Genomic DNA, 22,163 nt, shown 5'->3' with positions numbered 1-22,163 from the left:
CCTGTTACTTGCAGCCAAAAGCAACTTTCTGATACAGACGTTAACCTCACAGGTTGGTTTTATAAGCTTCTTGGAAATTACATTACTCGCACATGCTTTTGCTACATCAGCAACTTTGATTTATGCATCTGGGGTTTTTCTGTCTTCTGTATCTTCAGATGAAATTAATTGATCTTAGATGGGGCATATGTTGCAGTCATTCTAAGAAATCTCTGTGGCTCTATGTGAGAGGCCATTATACTTTGTTTGAAAATGACACAACAGCTTTGATAAAATTATGGTCCTACTATGGTAGATGACTATCCAGCAGTCAAGACTTGGAGCTTCCAATTCAAGGGGTGCAGGTTCGATCCCTGGTCAGGGAACTAAGATCCTACGTGCCACTCAGGCAAAAAATAAAATTAGTAAATAAATAAAACTAATTCTTGGTTGCTTAAAAAATCCTTTAAAAATAATGGTATGACTAGACAAAGTTTCATAATGGACAACAACCTAGGAACAAATAGATACCTGATCCAATAAAATCCAATTTTCAGATGCTATATTTCCTAGACACAGTTTAATTTCTCAGCTCACAATCACTCAACCCAGCACTCATACACGTCTATAGTAATGTGAAGTGCAATCTCGCTCAGTATTGATTTTGATGACATTGTTCTAGTTGCACCAATTCTTTTTTATTTTTTAATCACAATATTTATCCCTTGATGAATAATTTTTGAGCCATTGATCCATTTTTGTGATTTGGGGATAGAACACAACACAATGGAAACCATGAAAATTGCACATATAATGAAGGGAAACAATCACACACACAGGAAAATTAAATGAAAATAGCACCATTGCCTGAATGTTAAACTACCGTCCTTGGAGCCCAGGGACAAGCTTTAGGAGCACAATTTTAAGGATATGGCAGGATTTCTGTGAAAGTCACTGGGATCAAATGTGTGAGATGCACGGGTTTAAAATTGTTTCTTGTCTTTTTTTCCCCCCTCTAAACTAGCATTTAGGAAACCTTTGGAGGTTCGTGGCACATTTTGAAAAACAGCACTCTAAAACCCAGTTCTCATAAGGTCTAAATTGGAGCCCAGCTTAATGAATTTCATCATAACTGGTCCTTCTGGAGATCCCCAAACTTCCAAATTCAAAAGGGTTTGGGACCCTATGGTGGATGGGGTGATAATTTGGGGTGGAGGTGAAGGAATGGCTTCCCCTCAAATCACATGGTCAACTGCCTCCCCTTCTGTTTTTCTAATTAAAACATCCACGTGGCCCAAGCACCTTATTGGAGGCAGCAGTAGGATCTGTCCAGTGAATGGCCTGCTGTGTGTTGACTCCCAGCTCGGCACCAGGCACCACATTGACCGTTATGCTGAGATAGGTGGCATTATAATAAGAGTGACCTTATTTGGGGGCAGCAGGTGCCTGAGAGAGGACTTCAAAGTGCCAACGATATGCAAACGATGTCATCTTCAGTACATCCCAGGGTTTGTAAGAAGCATCTGTGTATTGTTTCACAAGCTGGGGAGTTCCGAAGTTACGCTGTGAGTAAGGGGGAACCACCGAGGATGGATGAGGATGTGTGCCAGGTTTAGTACTGTATTTTAGGAAGATCATCGGTGGTTAGTGGAGGAACAGAGACTGGAGCCTGAGGCTTTTGTCCATGGATTTCTAGGTAGAAATTCCAAGTCAAGTCCTCAGGTTGCACAGCAGGGATCCTGTCCTGGGATTTCCAGTTGGAGCCTTGACAAGACCAATGCCTCCTCCCAGGCAAGGTGATTTGTGCAAACACATTGCATCCTCCCAAGGACAGAAAGCAGTTGATCCCAGCTCCCCTCGCTTGGAATGCTTCTTCCCCATCAGGCCTGACTGGGGTGACAGTAACAAGTCTAGGGCATCTCTTAGGGGAGAGCAGGTTCAAAGGAGAACAGGAGGTAGTTTCTTATCGGGCAAAAGTGAGAAGGCCAGGGAACCTCTCTAAGACAATGGGAGGTAGTATCTTATTGGGCAACTTGGGGGTCTCCTGTCTCATTTTCTGGGACAGTCTGTTTGTTTGCTCCTTCCATCATTTCCCTGTACTGACGTTTGAAGAAACCAACCTGTTAGGGAGGAAGGAGAAAAAAAATCAGGAAGTCCAGTGGACGGGAAGAAAAGAGATGATGGAGGGGATCAGTGATCACCATCTCTGGAACCCTATGTTCCAGCACTATACTAGGAACTTTAAATAAACAGTATCATTTAGACTCTGCCATAGTTCTGTGAGCTGGGTAGCACCACCTTCAGAATGAGAAACCAAGACCCATCATGAACCAAACACATGCCGATGGCCAAGGAAAGAATCAGTGGTGGCATCAACATTAAATCCAGGGCTTTCACGTTCTAATTTGCCTTCCAGGGAAACATGTAAAGAGGTGAAGAAGAGCGGAAAAGAAATAGAGACAGATTAGAGGAGGCTTGAGAATCAGACAGAAAGACATGGAGTCCACTGGGGACAGGTGATGTCACCGGCGGCTTCCCTGGTGGCTCAGCAGAAACGAATCCACCAGCAATGCAGGAGATATGGGTTCGATCCCTGGGTTGGAAGGATCCCCTGGGAGAAAAACTTGGCAACCCATCTCAGTATTCTTGCCTGGAAAATCCCGGGGACAGAGGAACCTGGTGAGCTGCAGTCCATGGGGTCGCAAAAGAGTCAAACACGACTTAGCAACTAAACAACAACAGATGTCACGGGGGGAAGGGATCTCTTTAGGAAGAATTGGGGTCACAGGATTGACTCCACGGTGAGCTCTTTCTTACACTGTAGAAAGAGTGGGATCAAATGCTGGTGGTCTCGGGAGTAGGATAAAGACACTCACCTTGTACAGTAGGGCTGTGATGAGGGCCAGGAGCAGCAGTCCTCCCACAGAGCTGCCCACAATGAGGGGGATGGGGTTGTAGATCTCATACTTCTCCAGCACCAGTTCCGTCTGGAGTGGAGATGACCCCATCAGAAAGGCTCAGGACTCCTGAGGCCCCAGACTCCTCCCAGGTCCCCTTGAACTCCCTCCCCTCCTTCATCAGGCTCCGCTCCAAGGGGTGGGATACAGAAGGACTCATGGGCTTAGGAACAACCGTCCTGCCTGGGGCTCTCCATCCATCCTGCCTCTCTCCAGGCTTGCAAGCCCCCCACTCAGCATCATGGATTTAGCAACAGGAACTGTCTGACCAGCCTGGCCACTCCCTGCCACATGGTCACTACCTGAGCTCTCAAAAATATCTCCTGTCCTGGAAGCTGCGAATACACAAGTCTGTTGAAGGTGATTTCAGCCACGCTCACGACCAGCACCTTCTTCTGCTGTGTCTGCAAAAGAGAAGGGGAGAGCTGGGAACTAGCTGTAGTTGGATGGGCAGGAGGGCTCAGGGATAGAGAAACACCCTGGCTTGAGGTAGGCACAGACACGTCAGGCTACACCTGAGTCTGGGAAGGGACTCTGCTCTTAGAATTACACACCTGGCTGACCCAGCGGAAGCTGAGGTTGCCCTTCAGGATGAAGTCAAGTTCCTCCTGGATGCCGAAGGAGGGGATGTCACAGCGGAACCTCAGGCAGTCAGCAATGGAGCAGTCCTGGAGACAGAGAAGTGGCATCAGGCCAGGGAAAGATGGGTTTGAAGGTAGAAGGCAGCGTTCAACTGTCTGATTTGAGAGGAGCTGCCACCCTGGAGCTCAAGCAGGTTGTTCAGCAGACATCCATCTGATATAATACGTATTCCCGAATCAAATCCCTCTGAAGTGTGGCTTCCAGTGGGGGACCGCCCAGGGCCATCTCACCAGGACAGGCTTCTTCTTAAAGTGGGTCAGGAAGTCAGACTCTGTGGGTGCTGTTCTCTCTGAAGAGCACTGAATGGAGGGGTTCTAGGGAAAAGGCACAGGGAGAAAGCATGTGAGGGGTCATCAGGGACTCACGAAGACCGAGGAGTCGAGGCAGGGCCTCCCTGATGGCCCAGTGGTAAAGGATCCGCCCGCCAATGAGGGAGATGCGGGTTCGATCCCTGCATTGGGAAAGATCCCCTGCAGGAGGAAATGGCAACCCACTCCAGGATTCTTGCCTGAAAAATCCCACGGACAGGGGAGCCCGGTGGGCTACAGTCTATGGGGTCGCAAAGAGTAGGACACAAGTGAGCCGTTAAAGAATAACAACAAAAAAGCCACAGGGAGTCCAGGGAGAGGGCGTGAACGGAGCGCCCATAGAGCCTTCTGAGTACCTGGGGGCTGAGGACCTCTATGTCTTTCCACACGGCCACCTGGTTCAGCTCCATGGGCACTGAGATGTCGATGCTGACAGGCAGCTCCCTCTGCCCCAGGTTATTCACCTGCATGGAGGACAGTGAGGGCCAAGATCACGCTGAGCCTCCTGCCCTCCCGGATCTCTGGCTCCTGGGCCCCCCGCCCCAGGCCATGTTCCCAAGTCACCACACGTGCCTGGTATCTGTGCTGGGCCTCCCTGCTGCCCTCCTCCTGTGAGGCCGAGAAGTTGAGGTACTTGGTGGATTGTTCGTGGCTGTGGGGAGAGGAGGCAGGGGCGGATGAGAAGACTTAGGGCCTCCTGAGGAGACTCGGGGTGGGAGTGTGACAGGACGGGTGGTCAGAGGGCCCCGGGGCTGATCGGGAGTGACTTGGGGTAACAGGATGGTTCAGGGAGCCGGGCTGGGCTGCAGGCTGGGTGCAGGCTTCCTGCAGAGGCTATCCAGAGAGGAGACTGCCAGGGCAGCCAGGCAGTGGGGTGGGGTCACAGGAACTGCTGAGAACTCTGTCTGTCCCGGAGGGAGGGGGCCAGGGCCTGCCCTCTCTGTGCCTGGGTCTTCCTTTCAGGCCTCTGTGGACTTGGAGGCCAGATGGGCAGGTGGGACACGACGAAGGTGCAGGGAGATTCAGGCTGATGCTGCTGACAAATGTCTACTGGACTCACCCCTTCTGGCTCCCTAAGGCCTTCCCTGGGGCCCTTCTCTCCTGTTTCCTCAGTTTTTCTTTCTTTCTTCCTTCCTTCCTTTATCCCTCCCCCCCCCACCCCCTCTTTCTTCCTTTCTGCTTGTGAGCTCTTAGTTCCTTGACCAGGGATCAAACCTGCAGCCTTGGCAATGAAACCTCAGAGCCTTAGCCACAGGACCACCAGAGAATTCCCTCCTCAGCTTTTCTGGGCCTGGAGTTTGGAGGTGGTGGGGGGCCCAACATGGACTGTCCACTGGGTATCAGTGTAACCACACCTCAAGGCTGCCCTAGGTCCCCAGCCTGGCCCCTGACCAGGGGCCTGCTCTCATTTCCCTGCCCCCTCCGCTGCCCCACTCCACTCCTTACACACCTGCCCTTCATCTGCACCACAGAAATTCGAACCCCGACTCCTACCCTGAAGTGTCATCCTTCTCTAAGAAGGGCCCCTCCAAAACACCCCAGCTTGTCCTGAGGCCTCTATTAAATGTGGGCTATAACGATAATTACATCATAATTATTGTTATCAATAGCCACAAAAAGCACTCGATTGATTAGTAAGTGCTGCTAGTGGTGTCATCTACTTATTGACAGGGTAGTGATAAAACTTAAATTTGAGGGCCTTCCCTGGTGGTCCAGTGGGTAAGAATCCACCTTCCAATGCAGGGGACACAGGGAACTAAGATCCCACATGCCATGGGGCCACTAAGCCCGTGAGCTGCAACTAGAGGAAGCCTGAGCACTGCAATGAAGACCCAGCACAGCCAAAACAAAACAAAACAAACAAACAAACAAACTCAGCAGAGGTTCAGCTCCTACAGAAAGAGAGAATTCCCTACGCCCCACAGCGTGATGGGCGAGGACCCCTTGGAGGTCGTGGTGTGGCACCTGCTGATCACGGTGTAGACAGCATACTTCACGGGCAGCTCCAGCTGGAAGGTGGTCTTGCTTGTCTTGGGGCTGTTATTCTCACTGGAAAAAGAGGAGGATCCCAGCTGGCAAGTTCCCCAGGGGAGGAGACTGAAAGGGAGCGGGCACTGCCCTGAGCCTGGCCCAGCTCACCTGCTCACATTGGCGACAAGAAGCAGCTTGTCTCCCAGGGTGGCCGTGGGGGAGACGTGAAAGGTGACCGTGAAGGTGATCTGGGGAGGGGGCAGAAATGGGAGGAGGTCACCGAGGAGTGAGACTGCATGGGGCCCGGGGAGGAGCAGTGGGCAGAAGTGAGGCTGACCTGGGCGCCCTCACGGAAGATGAAGTGGCTGACGCTACAGCGGGTGCTTCGTGTGCCCTGGGTCCCGGCGGGGGCGCTGTCACAGGTCAGGCGCAGGGAACGTGACTGCAGATGGTTCTGGGGAAGCACAGATGGACCAAGGCAGCTGAGAACTTGCTGGTGTCCCGACAAAACTCTATACAGAAGTGACAGTTACCTGCAATTTACCTTAAGGTTATGTTTTGTTTTAAATTTTTGGGCTTCCCTAGTGGTCCAGTGGTTGAGAATCTGCCTTGCAATGCAGGGGACATGGGTTTGATCCCTGGTCCTGGAAGATTCCATATGCCTCGGGGCAACTAAGCCCATGCAATACTGAGTCTGTGCTCCGGAGCCCAGAAGCCACAACTGCTGGGCCCTGGCGCCCTAGATCCCATGCTCCACAACAAGAGAAGCCACTGCAACGAGAAGCCCAAGCACCTCAACCAGAGAGTAGCCCCCGATCACCATAACAAGAGAAAAGCCCTCCCACAGCAACGAAGCCCCAGCACAGCCAAACATAAAGAAATTGGTGTGACTTAAATTTTTTTTTTTTAATCCTTAAACACTATCTGGTCAAACTTCATCCTAAGGTAGAAATCCCAGATTTATTGTTAATAGCATTTCCCCTTTTTTTAATTCACAGTTCTTTTTAAAAGATTTGTATTATGAAAATTTCAAATCTCCTCAAAAGTGGAAAGACAAGGTAAATCCACCCCATATCCCCATCACTCAGATTAAATTACCAACATTTTTCTACTCTGTTTTGTTCACCTGTTTTCCACTTTTTCTCCCCTGAATTATTTAAAGCACATTCCTAAGATCACAGGGCTTCCCTGGTGGCTCAGAGGGTAAAGCGTCTGCCTGCAATGCAGGAGACCTGGGTTTAATCCCTGGGTCAGGAAGATCCCCTGGAGAAGGAAATGGCAACCCACTCCAGTACTCTTGCTTGGAGAATTCCATGGACAGAGAAGCCTAATGGACTATAGTCCATGGGATCGCAAAGAGTTGGACACAACTGAGCGACTTCATTTTCTTTCTTTCACTTTCCTAATATCACATACTTTCGATCTGGAAAGACTTCAGTGAATACCACCAACAGATAAGGGTATTTTTTAACATAAGCACAAGACTCAACAAAATTAACAATAACTCCTTAAGATCAGCTGATATCCAAGTCATGTTAAGTCGTTCTAAATTGAATCCAAAAATGTGAATGTTATAGCTCATTTTTAGAAGCAGTATCTGGTACTTCCCTGGTGGTCCAGTGATTGTGACTCTGCACTCCCAACGCAGAGGGCCTGGATTCAATCCCTGGTCAGGGAAGTAGAGCCCATATGCCACTACTGAGAGTTCCCATGCGTCAACTAAGAGATCCCACATGCCACAAATAAGACCCCGCCTAGCCAAGTAAATAAATATTTTCAAAAAGTAAATAAAAGCCGGATCCAAAGAAGGTCCGCACATGGCATCCAGTTGGTGTGTCTAGAAGTACCTCCAGTGACAGGGTGTTCACCCTCACAAGGCAGCCGGAGTTTGTCATTCCTAGACAAACTCCTAGACAAACATTCCTAGAAATACATTCATCACGTATTTCTTCATGCATTGATCAAAGTAAGCTTCCATTGGGAAGACTGGCTTAAGAGACACATGGGAGAACAACCAAGCATACAATGTGGATCTAGTTTAAATGCTGGTTCAAATAAACCACTTAAAAGGATATATTTGAGACAATTAAGGAAATTTGATTATAGTCTAAATACCAAGAAATTATTCATTTCATTGGGTGTGATCAGGGCTATAGGGTCATGTAAGACAGTTCTACTGTCCAGAACAGTGAAACAGGAAGGTGTATGATGATAGGGTGTCTGGGATTGGTTTTAAAATATTTAAACCAAGGGAGGGCAAAAACAGGTGAAACAATGTAGCAAATGCTGATGATTGTTGAATCTGGGCAATAATTTAGGAGGAGGTTTGTTGAACCACTCTCTTCTTTTGTAAATGTTTAACACAATTTTTCATAATAAAATGTTCGTTAAAAATCTCTGTTTGACTCCTTGTGGCCCTGGTTCTGTCTTCTAGAACGGGGATTACCATATGGCAGCCCAGCACCAATTTGTGTAAATAAAGTTTTATTGGAGCACAGCCATGCTCATTCATATACATATTGTCAATGGCTGCTTTCACTTTAGATCAGCAAGAATGAAGACACTGTGTGGCCCACAAGACTGAAATATCTACTCTCTAGTCCGTTATGGATTGGAGAAGGCAATGGCACCCCACTCCAGTACTCTTGCGTGGAAAATCCCATGGACGGAGGAGCCTGGTGGGCTGCAGTCCATGGGGTCGCTAAGAGTTGGACATGGCTGAGCGACTTCACTTTCACTTTTCACTTTCATGCATTGGAGAAGGAAATGGCAACCCACTCCAGTGTTCTTGCCTGGAGAAACCCAGGGACGGGGGAGCCTGGTGGGTTGCTGTCTCTGGGGTCACACAGAGTCGGACACGACTGAAGCAACTTAGCAGCCCTTTATGGATAAAGTATGCCAAGCTCTTATCTACAGTAACCAATAAATCCAACTCACTCTTCTACAGGACAGTATTTTATTTAATTTTTTCTTTTCTATTTTATTTTCTAAGCCACAAGGCTTTTGGAATCTTAGTTTTCCTCGACCAGGGATTGAACTTGGGCCATGGCAGTGAAAATCCTGCACTGTAACCACTGAACCACCAGGGAATCCCCCAGAACAGTGTTTTAAAATATTTGAAGGCTGAGATATGTTCTCCTTTAAAAGAGAAATAGTTATACCATGCATAATACAAAAAAATAGAAGGCAGGGTCCCTGCGGTTCTCACATTAGCATCCTCCTGGGAATTGATTCCTGACTGTCATTCTTAAAATGCCAAGCTCAGAGCTGAACACAGAATGAGTTGAGGCATGACACAGCAAACACAACCACATCCATCTAACCATGATCAGTCCAGCCCTCTTGGCTTTCAAGAATGCTAAACAGATGAAGACCTGCCTGAGCACTGAACCCAACACAGGAGTCTCTGCTGGCCCCTTGCCATCAGCCTTTCCTTCCCCAAAGGGGACAGTACCTGGCCCCCGGTCACACGTCGGTAAGACAACCCTGGAGGGTAGAAGAAGGTGACTGCGGTTCCGTAGGAGTCCTCGCCATCATTCCACACTCTCACTTTCAAGTTCAGCTCCAGGTTACTCCCCACCATCAGGGTCTTTAAGCTAGCATTGGGGCAGAGGAGAGAAGGTGATTCTGTGACTGAGGCTGAAAATGGAGTGGGGGTGAAATGCAGAGCGGGGTAGTGGGGAGAGAGACAGGGACAGTGTGTCTGGGTCCAGAGCCCTGGGTAGAGACATTAGGAAGAGCCAGGGACAGGAGCCCTGGGTTCCAGGAGGGGGCCTGGGGAACCAGGGTGGGTCTAAGGGCTGGACACTCACTCTGAGACCCCAAAAGAGATGCTGAGGTCGTCCTGGCAGACGTGATCCGCACCACAGTTCTTCTCAAAGGGGAGCTGAGAGGGAAGGCAAAGCAGGGTTTTCCCTCAAGATCTAAAGTCCACCCCCTCCAACCCCTCTGGAAAAGGCCAACCCCAGGACTCACAGAGGTTGTGAAGTATCTCTGGGCGTCCACTGCCAGCATAGGCTGGAGGTTTCTTAGGCTAGAGATGGGCTTGCCCACGAGGGAGAAGTTGAGACGCAAGATGATGGGGGTCACCGAGTCCTCCACACAGTCCTGGGGGATGGATACAGGAGGAAGCAAGAAATGCACCCTCACAGCCACCAGCTGGGTCCTGTCTCCTCATTCGTAAAATGCAGTAACAATGGTACCAACCCACAGCCCCTCGTAAACGCTCATCGCTAGGATCTGCATGTGAAACTGCTGCTGTGATTGTCCTTTATGTTGAGTATCCTTCCCCCAGCCTCCCACGGGCTCCCTCACTCTACTCAGGGTCTCCCCAGACTGTTCTCCATAGCCCCCTGAAACCCTCTCTGTTCTCTCTCCAGCTTTATCTCTCTTTCATCACTATTATCTGTTATCTAGGAATATTATCAACATCTATTATCTAGGAATTTGATTTGCTTCTGGTCTTCCCCCATAGCTCCCCGTGGCCATGATTATTTTGTCCTCTGCTGGCTCCCTGGTGTTGGGGACAGGACCTGCCTCAGAGCAGTGGCTGGATAAAAGAATCCCAGCCCAACGCCCCATGGCTCTCCGAAGCAGCCTCAGGCTTCTACCTGAAATCCAGCCATGTAGCCTCCTGCTGATGCAGCCAACCTCATCCATCCTTCACTCCCTCAGTCATTCAGCTAACCTGTGTTAAGCCCCTCCTGCTTTCCACTTGCCATTTGGGGGCGGAGCCAAGGCGAGGACCAGAACACATCCCTGCGTCCCTGCCCAGCCACCACCCCCCACCAGCCTCAGAGTCGCCTCCCTCCCCAGGACCCCTCACCGGAAGGAGCAACCTCACAGCCTCGCAGTGCTGCTTCAGCCCCAGCTCTTGAACACGGGTCAGATTCCGAGTCCTCGTCTCTTGGAAGATGGCACGAGGACTCAGGCGGCCAGGGTCAAGGGTTAAGTCAAATGTCACAATGCTTTGGAGGTTAACTGTAGGGGAAAGTGGGGGATGGAAAAGGCTGAGAGAGAAAGAGGAACTCCCCAAGTGGGAAAGGAGCAAGGGAGGAGACAGGAGCCCTGGGCCTGGGGACTCCCAGGGGCAGGTCATCTTGGATTGGGGGCAAACGACTCACCCAGCTGGTTCTTGGGACTTTGGGAAACATGCAGGCAGACAGTGGCCTTGCCCAGATCTTGGGGAAAGGTCGCCAGTGGCTCACACTCATACACAGACCTGGCGATCTCCGCGGGTGTGATGTGAATGTTCGCCCACATCCTGAGCACAGGTCTGGTCCTGTGGGCAGAACACTGAGCTGAGGACAAGCCTCTGGTTCCGGGATGACAACCAGGGAGGATGGTTAGAGAGGCTGGTGTCCTCGCAGACCTGGGACCACCCAGCGGGTATGTGTTCTCACCTGAGCAGCAATGCGTGCCCCTGGGCCCCCACGGCCAAATCTGCCAGTCCATCCTGGGTGAGGTCCTGACCCCCGCTCAGCGACTGCCCGAAATACTGGAGGCTGGGGGAGAGCTGGGCGCCTGTGACCCGCTGGCCGGAGAGGAAGCAGCAAGTCAGGTTGTTATCGTTTAGTCACTCGGTCGTGTCTGACCCTTTCGCGACCCCATGGGCTACAGCCCACCGGGCTCCTCTGTCCATGGGATTTCCCAGGCAAGAAGAGTGGAACGGGTTGCCATTTCCTTCTCCAGGGGATCTTCCTGACCCGGGGATCCAGCTCGCCTCTCCTGAATTAGCAGGTGAGTTCTTCACCACTGAGCCACCAGGGAAACCCAAGTCAGGTTGAGGGAGAGAAAAGCTGAACAGAAGCAACAAGAGGAACAGGGAAGAGGGGATGAGGGAGACAGAATGAAGGAGTGAGCCGTAAAAAAGAAGTACCTAAAAAGAGGGAGTGGGAGTAGAGAAATAGTGAGTAGAGACAAAAGATTTCTAGGACATAAATGAAGAAGGGAGCTGGAAAGGCTGGGCTGGCGACCTGACTTTCAGTCATTCACTTGGCTAGTTCATCTCGGGTTCCTATTCTGGCTCCTTCACTTATGAGCCATGAGATCTTAAGCTAGGAGTCAGTCTTTCTGTACCTCAGTTTCCTCATCCCTCATCTAGGATGATAACACCTCAGAGCACTAAATGAACTAATTCATGGAGTTCTTAGAACAGCACCTGGCGTATGATCACTACTCAGTAACTTTATCATGGTATCAGGGCTAGAAGGGCCCCTTAGCAGTCACCCCCATGTCCCTCATTCTCCTCCACCCCTTGCCCCTGACAACCAATAATCCACTTTTTGACTCTGTGGATTTACCTATTCTGGGCATTTCATGTAAACAGTATGACACAATATGTGGTCCTTTGATGGATCTAGCTTCTTTGACTAAGCATGTTTTCAGGGTTCATCCATGTGGTAGCATGTTATAGCATGTTGTGTTGACACATGTAACATGCGTCAGTGTTTCATTCTTTTCACGGCTGAATAATATGCCACTGTGTGGGTATACCACATTTTCTTTATCTGTTCATCACGGGATGGGCATTTCGATTATTTCCCCCTTTTGGTTGTTACATATAACACTAATACAAACAAGCACGTGTAATTTTTTTGTGTATGGACCTGTTTTTAATTCTCTTGGGTGGAACTTCCGGGTCACCCAGTAACTCTAGTTTAACCTTCTGAAGAGCTGTTTTCCAAAGTAGCTGCATCATTCTACATTCCCACGTATAGTGGTTGAGTATGCCACATACTTTCACATCCTTATCAACACTTTGTTATCACCTGTCTTTCTGATTTCAGCCATCCTAGTAGGTGTGAAGTGATGTCTCATTGTGGTTTTGACTTCCTGATGACTGATAACTAGTGATGCTGAACATCTTCTTACGTGCAAATTGATCCTTTGTATATCACCTTTGAAGAAAAGTCTTTTCAGATCTTTTGCTTATTTTTTTAATTGAGACTTCCTTAACTTTTGCCCTCCTTTCTCAGCCTCCCTCATCCAGTGAAGGGCTCCTGCCTATGGGTATCTGGTAGGATTACTGATGGCAGGAGACAATAACGTCATGACATCCAGGGAGACGAGGGGGTAGGTGGACAGGCAGGCTGAGGCTCCCAGAACTAAACCGACTGGCAAAGCGAGCCAGATAGAGGTGGAGCACCTGGTCAGAGACAAGAGGTTGGAACCTCCCTCACCACGATTCTTGATCCACTATAAACCTTGACAGGTCAAGGCACTTCTCTTCTCCATGCCCCAGATTTCATCTTTAAAATGTCTTTGCTAATGCCTGGTGTATGTACAGGGTAAAACTGCTAGGGGATTAGAAGACTTGGATGGAGAAAGTATCAAGTCACCATACAAAGTAATGTTAGTCGCTCAGTCATGTACAACTCTTTGTGACCCAGTGGACTATAGCCCACCAGGCTCCTCTGTCCATGGGATTCTCCAGGCAAGAATACTGGAGTGGGTTGCCTTTCCCTTCTCCAGGGGATCTTCCTGACCCAGGGATCAAACCCAGGTCTCTTGCATTGCAGGAAGATTCTTTACCATCTGAGCCACCAAAAATCCGTCTATACAAATTAAAGAATAACCAATGTTTCCATTTCTGAAGCTCCACAGATTTTGCTTGATGCCTACTAGGTGCCCAGTTCTAGGCAAAAGAGGTAAGATGAGGGAAAGAAGAATTTTCCAGGTGGCAGTGTCGAAGACAGAAAGGTGCCAGGAGGAGGTTTTGTGGCAAAAGGGACTGTGACCAAGCCTCACCTGGCTGTGGGAGGGGCTGATGCCCAGTTCTGAGGTTCCGTGGAACAGGTAGACAGCACCCCGGTTCTCCTGCTCTCCCGGGGCCCCAACGGCCACATCCGCCAGCCTGTCCCCATTCACATCCCCCAGCGCGGTCAGGGCTGCCCCAAAGCGGCCCCAGGGGTGGCCCGGCTCCCCTCGCAGGACAGCATCGCACTTCCACTTAGTCCTCTGCAGAATGAGAATGGTGTCAGGTCCTACCCCAGGGACCCCTCCATCCCACAGCCAGACCCCACCCAGCCCGGGTCTCATCAGCTACTCACCCCCTGGGGAAAGGGGCACACGGACACCTGGCCCCCGTGGGTCTGCTCGTAGAAATGAGGGGCCCCGATGAGGACCAGGTCAGAGCTACTATCTCCATTCACGTCCACAGAGCAGAGGGAGGCCCCGAAGTAGGAGCCGATCTGGAGGGCAGAGTCAGGAGTCACCCTGTTTGCCCGCTGCCAGGGGCATACCCTGGGCCAAGTCCCGCCTCTCCCCAGACACCAACACCTCCCCCAGAGGCCCTTCACCCCCTTCCTCTCCTCCTTCTCTGCCCCTGGAGACCCCCTCCACACTCAACCTGGGTCCCTGTGACTTCAGCCTTCAGCCTCCATTGCCCGGACACCTGGGTGAAGAGGACCACCTTCCCGGTGTGCTGATGGCGGGGGGCCCCCAGGATCAGGCTCTGGACCCCCTTCCAAAGGGCCAGCTCTGTGGAGTAACCTGAAGGGGCCAGGGTCAGCACCGAGGCTTCCCCACCCCTGTCCCCTCATCCCCCAACCCCAGGCCCCTATCCTTCCCAGGCAGCCCATCTCCTGCCCAGCCCCCAACCACAGCCTTGTCTCACCCAGGTAAGAGTCCCTCATGTCCACATGCTCCTGGGACATGTTGATGAAGGTGGGGTTCTTATTTTGGGGGTACAGGAAAGCACCTCCAGACCAGCTGAAGCTCCCCACAGCCCCCAGAACTGGTCCATCCTGGGAGGAAAGGATTCCAGGGTGAGCAGGTGGGAAAAAGACAACCTATTCTGAAAAAATGCCTGCCACTGACTCCGCCCCCTCATCAGATATCCACTCTTGCCTTCCCTCCTCCGTCTCTGCCTAACCCTACATCAACGGGCTGAAAGGGGCCCCACTCACAGGCATGAACACACCACTGAAGCCCTCCTGAGACATCTCCAGTTCGAAGGAACTACTGCTTATGGTCTGCGTACCTGAGGAAAGGTATGACACCTAGGTTCTATGGGGGAAAGACAAGCTTTGCCAGGTTCAAGGAGAATCTCAGCTTTAAGAGGATCTCATGTGTGTGCTATGTGCTAGATCGCTTCAGTCATGTCCGACGCTATGGGACTCCATGGACTGTAGCCAGGCTCCTCTGTGCATGGGATTCTCCAGATAAGAATAGTGGAGTGGGTTGCCATGCACTCCTCCAGGGGATCTTCTTGACCCAGGGGTCAAACCCACATCTTCTGTGGCTCCTGCACTGCAGGCGGATTCTTTCCACTGTGCCACTGAGGAAGCCCAAGAGGATCTCATGTTGGAGACTAAATACCCAAAGAGAGGAACTGGCCCATGACAAAGGAGCCCAGGCTCTAGAAGAAAAAAGGATATATAGGTGAGGGCTTCTGAAACGAGTAGTTCCATCTCTGACTTACCCTCAATGGCAAAGATCTTCTCTTTCAGTTGTTTCTGAATGTCTCGCAAAGCGTCAAAGTTCTCCACTTGAAATACATGCTCTTTAGAGGGTGTGGAGGCAATGTCGATTAATTCTTGCAAGGAATTTCTGTATCGAAATGCTGATCCCACCTGTCCCCAGCAAAGACCAACTCAGTGAAAATAATCCGAACTATAACATGCCTGCTGGATGCTGGGCTCCTCCAGTAACCCTGCAAGGTTAATATAATTACAGCCAGCGAACAGGCAAGAAAAATGAGGCTCAGACAGCATGGAGGCTTTTAAGGAAAAGGATGAAAGTCCCCCAGGCTGGGACAAAGCTTTCATCCTGAAGGCAAAAGAAAGCTAAGAGAGCTGGGGGCTTCTGTCCTAAAAGGGAAGGTGCCTTAAGAGGACTTGAAGGGACGAGGTAGAGTAAGGGCATCCCCCCATCCTACCCCAATTGCATATCGGATGATGCCGGCGGCCTCAGCCCGGGGAATGACCTCCTTGTAATCCACCTTTTCTGTTTTCTCCCCATCAGTGATGACAATGAGGATTTTGGAGGCGTCTTTTCGGGCCCCGTAGGCGGCACTGAGCAGTCGATCTCTGTCAGAGAAGATGAGGGTCCAGAGGCCAGTGAACAGAGCCGCTGCTTGGCCCCTGATGCCTTTGTGAGAACGAGGGGATGCTCTGTCCCACCCAGAGGCCCCTGGCTTGGTCAGGAGACCACGGACTGAATTTCAGTGCCCACCTCTCCCTTCCTCACCGAGACAGATAGGGCCCTCAAGGAAGACTCAGATGCTTTAGGGGAGGACCGGAGAGGAGTCAGGACTCACGTGACGAATCGGATGGCTGAGGCCGTGAACGTCCACCCTCCCAGCTGCCAGACGGAATTCAGGAGGTTTAGTGGGTCTGAGCTGGTAGCGAAGTCTTTGAAAGTGAAGTGCTCTTGGAACCGGTCTGAGAACTGCACCAGGGAGAACTGGGAGAACCAAGCAGCGTTGGGGGTCAGGCCGAGGCAAAGCCACCTCGAGGCTCCTCCCACAAGCCTCTCCGGGGCGGGGCGGGGCGGGGCGGGGCGGGGCTACACCCCGGCCTTGCCGCCCTTGAGGGCACACCTGGGAGCTGGGCCGCTGGAACTGGCTCATCACGGCCTTCACGAAGCTCAACATTTTGTTAAAATCTCTGGAGGAGATGCTGCCTGAGCCGTCGATCAGAAAGGCGATGTCCTGATCCTGCCTTGGGCACTCTGGGGGAGGAGATGGCACCAGTCCCCAGAGGGACACTCACAAAGCCCGGGTCTCCTGGCCACAAGATGAGGAGTTTCCCTCCCAGGAGCTGCCCTGACTCCTGCCTAGAACAGGATCCCTCGGTCTCCCAAAGTCTCTAAAGAGGCCACATCTGTGATTCAGCTGCTCACACCTGGTTGATAAAAAAGTGACAATTCGTCCAGTCCAGATGGTGAGATGCTGGGGCCCCGCCTTCTACCTCGACTGTCCGTGCCCCGCCCCCTGGCCTTTCTCCACCTTCTCTCCCACCGTCCCCACTGTCCAGCAATAAAAGGACACTGCTCCAGCCCCTGGCTCGGGGTCAGCACCAAACTACTTTTGTTAAATATTTAAACAAAATCCATCCTCAGAAGAGACAGCTCGGGGACTTCCCTGATGGACCAGTGGTTAAGAATCTGCCTGCCAATACAGGAGACACGGTTAGATCCCTGGTCCTGGAAGATCCCACATGCTGTGGGGCGACTAAGCCTGCACACCGCAGTTACTGAAACCGGTGCATCCTACAGCCCTTGATCCACAAGAGAAGCCACTGAAACTGAGAAGCCTATACACTACAACAGAGGGTAGCACAACCCTCCGCCCCCGCCACGCCCCCGCCACGCCCCCGCCACGCCCCCACCCTCCCCGCCGCCGCCACGTCCCCGCCCGCCACAACTAGAGAAAGTTCTTGAGCAGACACAGGGCAGACAAAAATAACAAATACTAAATCAATATTTTTTTTAAAAAAAGAAGAAGGAGTCCCGCTTGACTTGGCTCTCTGATGGAGATTCCTGTCTAGCCCCTAGCTTCCCCCTTCTGCCCCTGAGGCTTCCCAGCAGAAAGAAGGGTGTCCTGGTGGATGCCCAGGGGCCTAGGAGGTGCTGGGAGGGGCGCCCCAGTCAAGGTCCCGGATGTCAGTCTCCGCAAGGGCCTGAGTGTGAATGTGGAACCAGGAAGGGGCCTTGGTCTGCCCCAGGTGGTGTCTGAGAAGCTTGCTGTTTCACCTCCTTATCCCCCATCCCCATCAGCACAGGGGAAGCCGGGTCCTCAACCTGTCCTCACACACACATGTATACGTATACACATATACCACACACACACAACACAAACATACATACAACATACACAAACACACATACACACTCGTGCACACACATATCAACACACACAAACGTACACAACATGCACAAACATATACACATGCATCACATTTATACACACAAACACACATGCAGACATGCACACAACATGCACAAATACGTATACACATACGCACTCGTACACACACATATCAACACACACAAACACACAACATGCACAAACACACACACACAGACACATGCAAACATACACACAACATGCACAAATACATGTAAACATCACACATACATATACACACAGAGACGAATAAACATACATACAACACACACAAATACATAGATACATTACACACATACACACACATACAAACACACACATACACACATACACACACATAAATATATATATATACACATCACTCTCATACACATACATATGCATATACACACGTACACATATATACACACACACACACATACATGCACACTGCTCAGACTGCCTGTATCCTCATCTCCCTTTCCCAGCCTGCTGCACAAATCAATTGGTTATATACCACAGGGTACAATGGGTGAAAATAAATGTCCTTCACTCTAAAAATTGTAGCAGCTGGCATAAACTGAGCCCTCGCCACTGAGGCACTGTGCTAAACCTTGGCCGTGGACCATCTATGTTATTCACAGTGTCTGGTGTGCTATTATTCCCATCAAACAGACAAGGGCATTGAAGCTCAGAGAGAGAAAGGCCCTAGAAACCCCCTGCACTGGGATAGTGATGAGGCAGGTGTAAAAGCAGGTGGCGACCTCTCCAGGCATGTTTGGAATCACTGTGCCCTCCAGCGAAATTTTTTTTTCCAGATCCCTCTGGTTTATCCACTCTGGTAAGAGTATTCCTGGCCCCACGGCAAGCCCCTGTCAGATGTGTGTAGGTTCCTCAAAGGACTCAGTGGCCCCAAACACTCACCCTGCAGGGCAGCTGGGATCCTCTTGACCTGCTGGAACGGGGAGGCCAGCAGGAAGCAGATCCCAGTCAAGTGCATGTTCTCCCGGCATGCGTGGTGCACAGTGGGGCCACAGGCCTGGGGACAGAGGGGCTTGGTGGGAAGGGCTGTCCCTGCTACTGTCGCACCCTCCCGTCCCAGTACCTCCACCCTCCATGAGACCCCCAGCACCAGAGCCCTAGATCCCCATGCATTCTCTCAGGATGCTCCCGTGACCCAGGGCAACTCACCAGCAGCTGAAAGGGGTCGGTGGTGGCTGCCATGGACAGGCCCAGGGACATGTTCACAGCCTCTGGAGGCACTAGGACACAGGTGTATGCATGGTTACCTTCAGGTCAGAGGAGGCGGGGGCACCTCAACTCTGGGAGATGAGGAGGTCTGACAGGTGAAGGGAGATTTCAGGTCTTGATGGAGCTATGGGGGTGCAGGGGTGGGATGGGAGGGGAGACTGGGAGGGTCAGGAGGCCTGTCTGAGGCTCAGGGTCTGCAGACAGAGCTGAAGCCAGGGAGTGAGTCTCCTGTATTCCCCACAGACCCTCAGAGCATGGGATCCTGAGCCTGGGTGCCAGCCATGGGCAGCCACTCACCCTTCAGGGGGATGGCCTCACACCTGCCCATGCTGTAGTCGCACCAGTAGAGGCCGCCTGTTTGGTTGGCAGCCTTTACCTCCTGGGGGGCTCCAACCACCAGCCTGGGGGGAGAAAAGAACACGGCAGCTAAGATCATGGATGCTGGAGCCAGACTGCCACTTGGCCAGTTTGCTTTCCCTCACTAAGCCTGTTTCCTCAGCTGTAAAGTGGAGATTCATAACAATTTAAATTCCACATGAGAGAGATTTTGGTTTCTTTCATTCTCTAGTGTATGTCTGGCTCCTGAGACATATAGTAATAGGTGCTCAGTAAACATTTGTTGAGTGATGGCTTCCTACATCATATGGTTGCTGTGAGGATGAAATCAGTGCCCATCCACAGGTGCCTGGCACTTAGTGATTGCTCAATTAAAAAATGAAGTTAGCTGTGGTCATTGACATGGCAAGGTAGCCCTTCTTCAGTCCAGTCCTTCATAGCCTTAGGGGAAATTACCATGGTAGACAGAGGAACGGAGAAGGCACTGGCACCCACTCCAGTCCTCTTGCCTGGACAATCCCATGGACGGAGGAGCCTGGAAGGCTGCAGCCCATGGGGTTGCTAAGAGTCGGATACGACTGAGTGTCTTCACTTTCACTTTTCACTTTCATGCATTGGAGAAGGAAATGGCAACCCACTCCAGTGTTCTTGCCTGGAGAATCCCAGGGACGGGGGAGCCTGGTGGGCTGCTGTCTATGGGGCTGCACAGAGTCGGACACAACTGAAGCGACTTAGCAGACAGAGGAAAGTTTGTGAATAGAGGGAGGGATGTGGGGAGAGACCAGTCTTGTGCAGGGAAGGAGTTGATAAAAGCCAGAGGCACCACGCTGTCCTCACCATTGGGCATACTGGACCACACTGTGTCCAAACCCAGGGCTGTCCACACGGAAGGTTGTCGGTTGCTCCATGTCCAAGTTGAAGCAGAGAGAGGACACCGGGGCTGGGAAGGAAGGCGAGGAGATAAGCTTTGAGGAAGGGTCTCCCACCTTCTCCATCTTCCTGGCTCCCAGGCTACCTCCCCCCCCATCCCCTCCAGGCATAATGCCCCAGCATCTCCTGGGCTTCTGGACCCCCAGGCTCAGGCCTCTCTCAGCTCGGTTTGCCTCCTTCAGATGGTCCAGAGATAGCTGTTCCTCCACTAGTCTACTACCAAGTTTCATTTCTCCATTGCACAGAGCAACGCCCAAATAGACCTCTTTCCCCATACCTCCCTCAGGGCTCCCTTGAAGGAGAATTCAGGAAAACTTGGGGCTGAACAGATGTGGCAGACAGAGTACACGATTGACTTCTTCTGCCTACTTGAGACACCTCTGCATTGTCCAGGCAACTGGCCTCTCTTCCAGCATTTTCTCTTGAACACCCCTAAAATTGATTCAGTATCCTCTTGACCTCCACAAACCCCAGATCCTCAACCTGGTATAACTCCAGATCCCTCCCCTAAAGTCTGAGTTCGAAAAGTGCATTCTTGGCTCTCTCCCTAGCTCTACCCCCATCCTCTCCTCCCCATCATGACCCTTGGCTTACCCATCAACAGGAAGAGAAAAACCTGGGTCACCGTCATGATAAGAAGGTCAGACATAGGCATCAGAGCACTTGAGCCCCAAAGGGAAGAGCTGGACCAAAATGCCAAGGAAGCCAGTGAGCAGAGAGAGGCTCAGGAGGCCAGACGTAGAGAGGGAAGTCGTCAGCGTGACTCAGAGGTTGGGGGTGGAGAATACAACTGAAATAAGCAGAGAAAGGTTCAGGCAGCCCACACACACTGTGTCCAGGAGTCTTTCTAAGCAGAGATGATATGACTCGCTTCTCTTGTCTCTGCAACCTAGGCTGGGGTGGATGCAAATCTCCTGCCCCACCCCACCTCTCCCATGTTCCCTTATTGTACAGAAGAAAGTTACCCCCTGACCTTGAAATGTCAGTGAACCAGGGGATGGGAAAGGGTAGATGCCAGGGTGTCTTTAGACCCCTAAGAGAGGCTCTGGGAAGAATCTTCCACTTTGGACCTAGAAACCTCTGGGCCCAGGATTCAAGCCCCTGGACCCTAGGAGGAAGGCAGAGTGGGTATTCATTCATCATTTGTTTATCACTTAGTCAACAAATCGAATTTGAGGCTGATTGTGCGAGCCATCTCTCAGCAGAATGGGAAAACACAAGCCACAAGGCCCCAGCTTTGGTGTCAGTGGAGAAGGCAAACATGTAAACAGCCAAGACATTGCTATGAGAGGAGAAGATACTTATTGGTCACAAAGTATCATATTCAGATTGGAAGGGTGTGAAGTTTCAGGAAAACTTCCTGGAAGAGGTGACACTTGATCTGAGTCTTGCAAGCAACTTAAACAGAAGGGAGCATATTTCAGAAGGAGTGGCCAAATGTAGAAGAGACACAAGATAAGAGGCCTTCTTAGGACATCAGTGGTAGAAACCAGAGAGTAGGAGGTGGGAAGTGGCAAAAGATGTGGTCAGTCGGGGAGGTGGGGGAAGCGGAAGCAGGCCTCAGGCCTGGAAAGCCCCCTTAAGGCCTGTCAGTTTTTTATCTTGAGGACAGAGGAAGGCATAGAAGCAAATTGCAAAGACTGAGATCTTCAAATTTGAGCTTTAGAAAACTAGAAAAAGGGGCTGTGTGGGGCATGGATTCCTTGGGAGCTGGTTGAAGACGGGTTGGTCAGGAGAGAGGTGATGAGGGCTTCTGGGTGAGCTGGTGGCCGTGGGGACGAACTGAAGGCTGACTGGTCCGTAAGGCGTGGACGCTGATGACAGTCCCTGAGCTGGAGGGGGAGGGGTGGGGGGGTGCAGCCAACTTCCGTGTTAAGGGAACCAAAATATGTTGTTCTAAGAGTTTGGGTTTATAAAAAAGAAGGAAATGTCATTTGCAGCAACATGAATGGACCTAGA

At 51.1% G+C, this 22,163-nt stretch overlaps 1 protein-coding gene across 1 annotated transcript; it reads right to left on the bottom strand.

The window, feature by feature from the left end:
- Positions 1 to 2,000: 2,000 nt before the first annotated feature.
- Positions 2,001 to 20,835, bottom strand: ITGAX (integrin subunit alpha X). The gene is given in 30 exon segments (NM_001305890.1): positions 2,001 to 2,099; positions 2,856 to 2,966; positions 3,239 to 3,340; positions 3,491 to 3,604; positions 3,809 to 3,892; positions 4,243 to 4,350; positions 4,460 to 4,538; positions 5,852 to 5,935; positions 6,026 to 6,105; positions 6,195 to 6,311; positions 9,312 to 9,453; positions 9,670 to 9,743; positions 9,833 to 9,964; positions 10,683 to 10,837; positions 10,981 to 11,138; positions 11,260 to 11,390; positions 13,607 to 13,816; positions 13,909 to 14,049; positions 14,208 to 14,350; positions 14,475 to 14,604; positions 14,767 to 14,840; positions 15,282 to 15,432; positions 15,738 to 15,888; positions 16,119 to 16,264; positions 16,401 to 16,531; positions 18,612 to 18,726; positions 18,879 to 18,949; positions 19,236 to 19,339; positions 20,112 to 20,214; positions 20,799 to 20,835. Coding segments are annotated over 30 exon segments (3,477 nt in total).
- Positions 20,836 to 22,163: the final 1,328 nt, after the last annotated feature.

The sequence above is a fragment of the Ovis aries genome, chromosome 24, assembly GCF_016772045.2.
Source record: "Ovis aries strain OAR_USU_Benz2616 breed Rambouillet chromosome 24, ARS-UI_Ramb_v3.0, whole genome shotgun sequence".
In the NCBI taxonomy this organism is placed as follows: domain Eukaryota; kingdom Metazoa; phylum Chordata; class Mammalia; order Artiodactyla; family Bovidae; genus Ovis; species Ovis aries.
The sequence above is the reverse complement of the archived record's forward strand: the minus strand, read 5'-3'. Positions and strand labels throughout refer to the sequence as shown.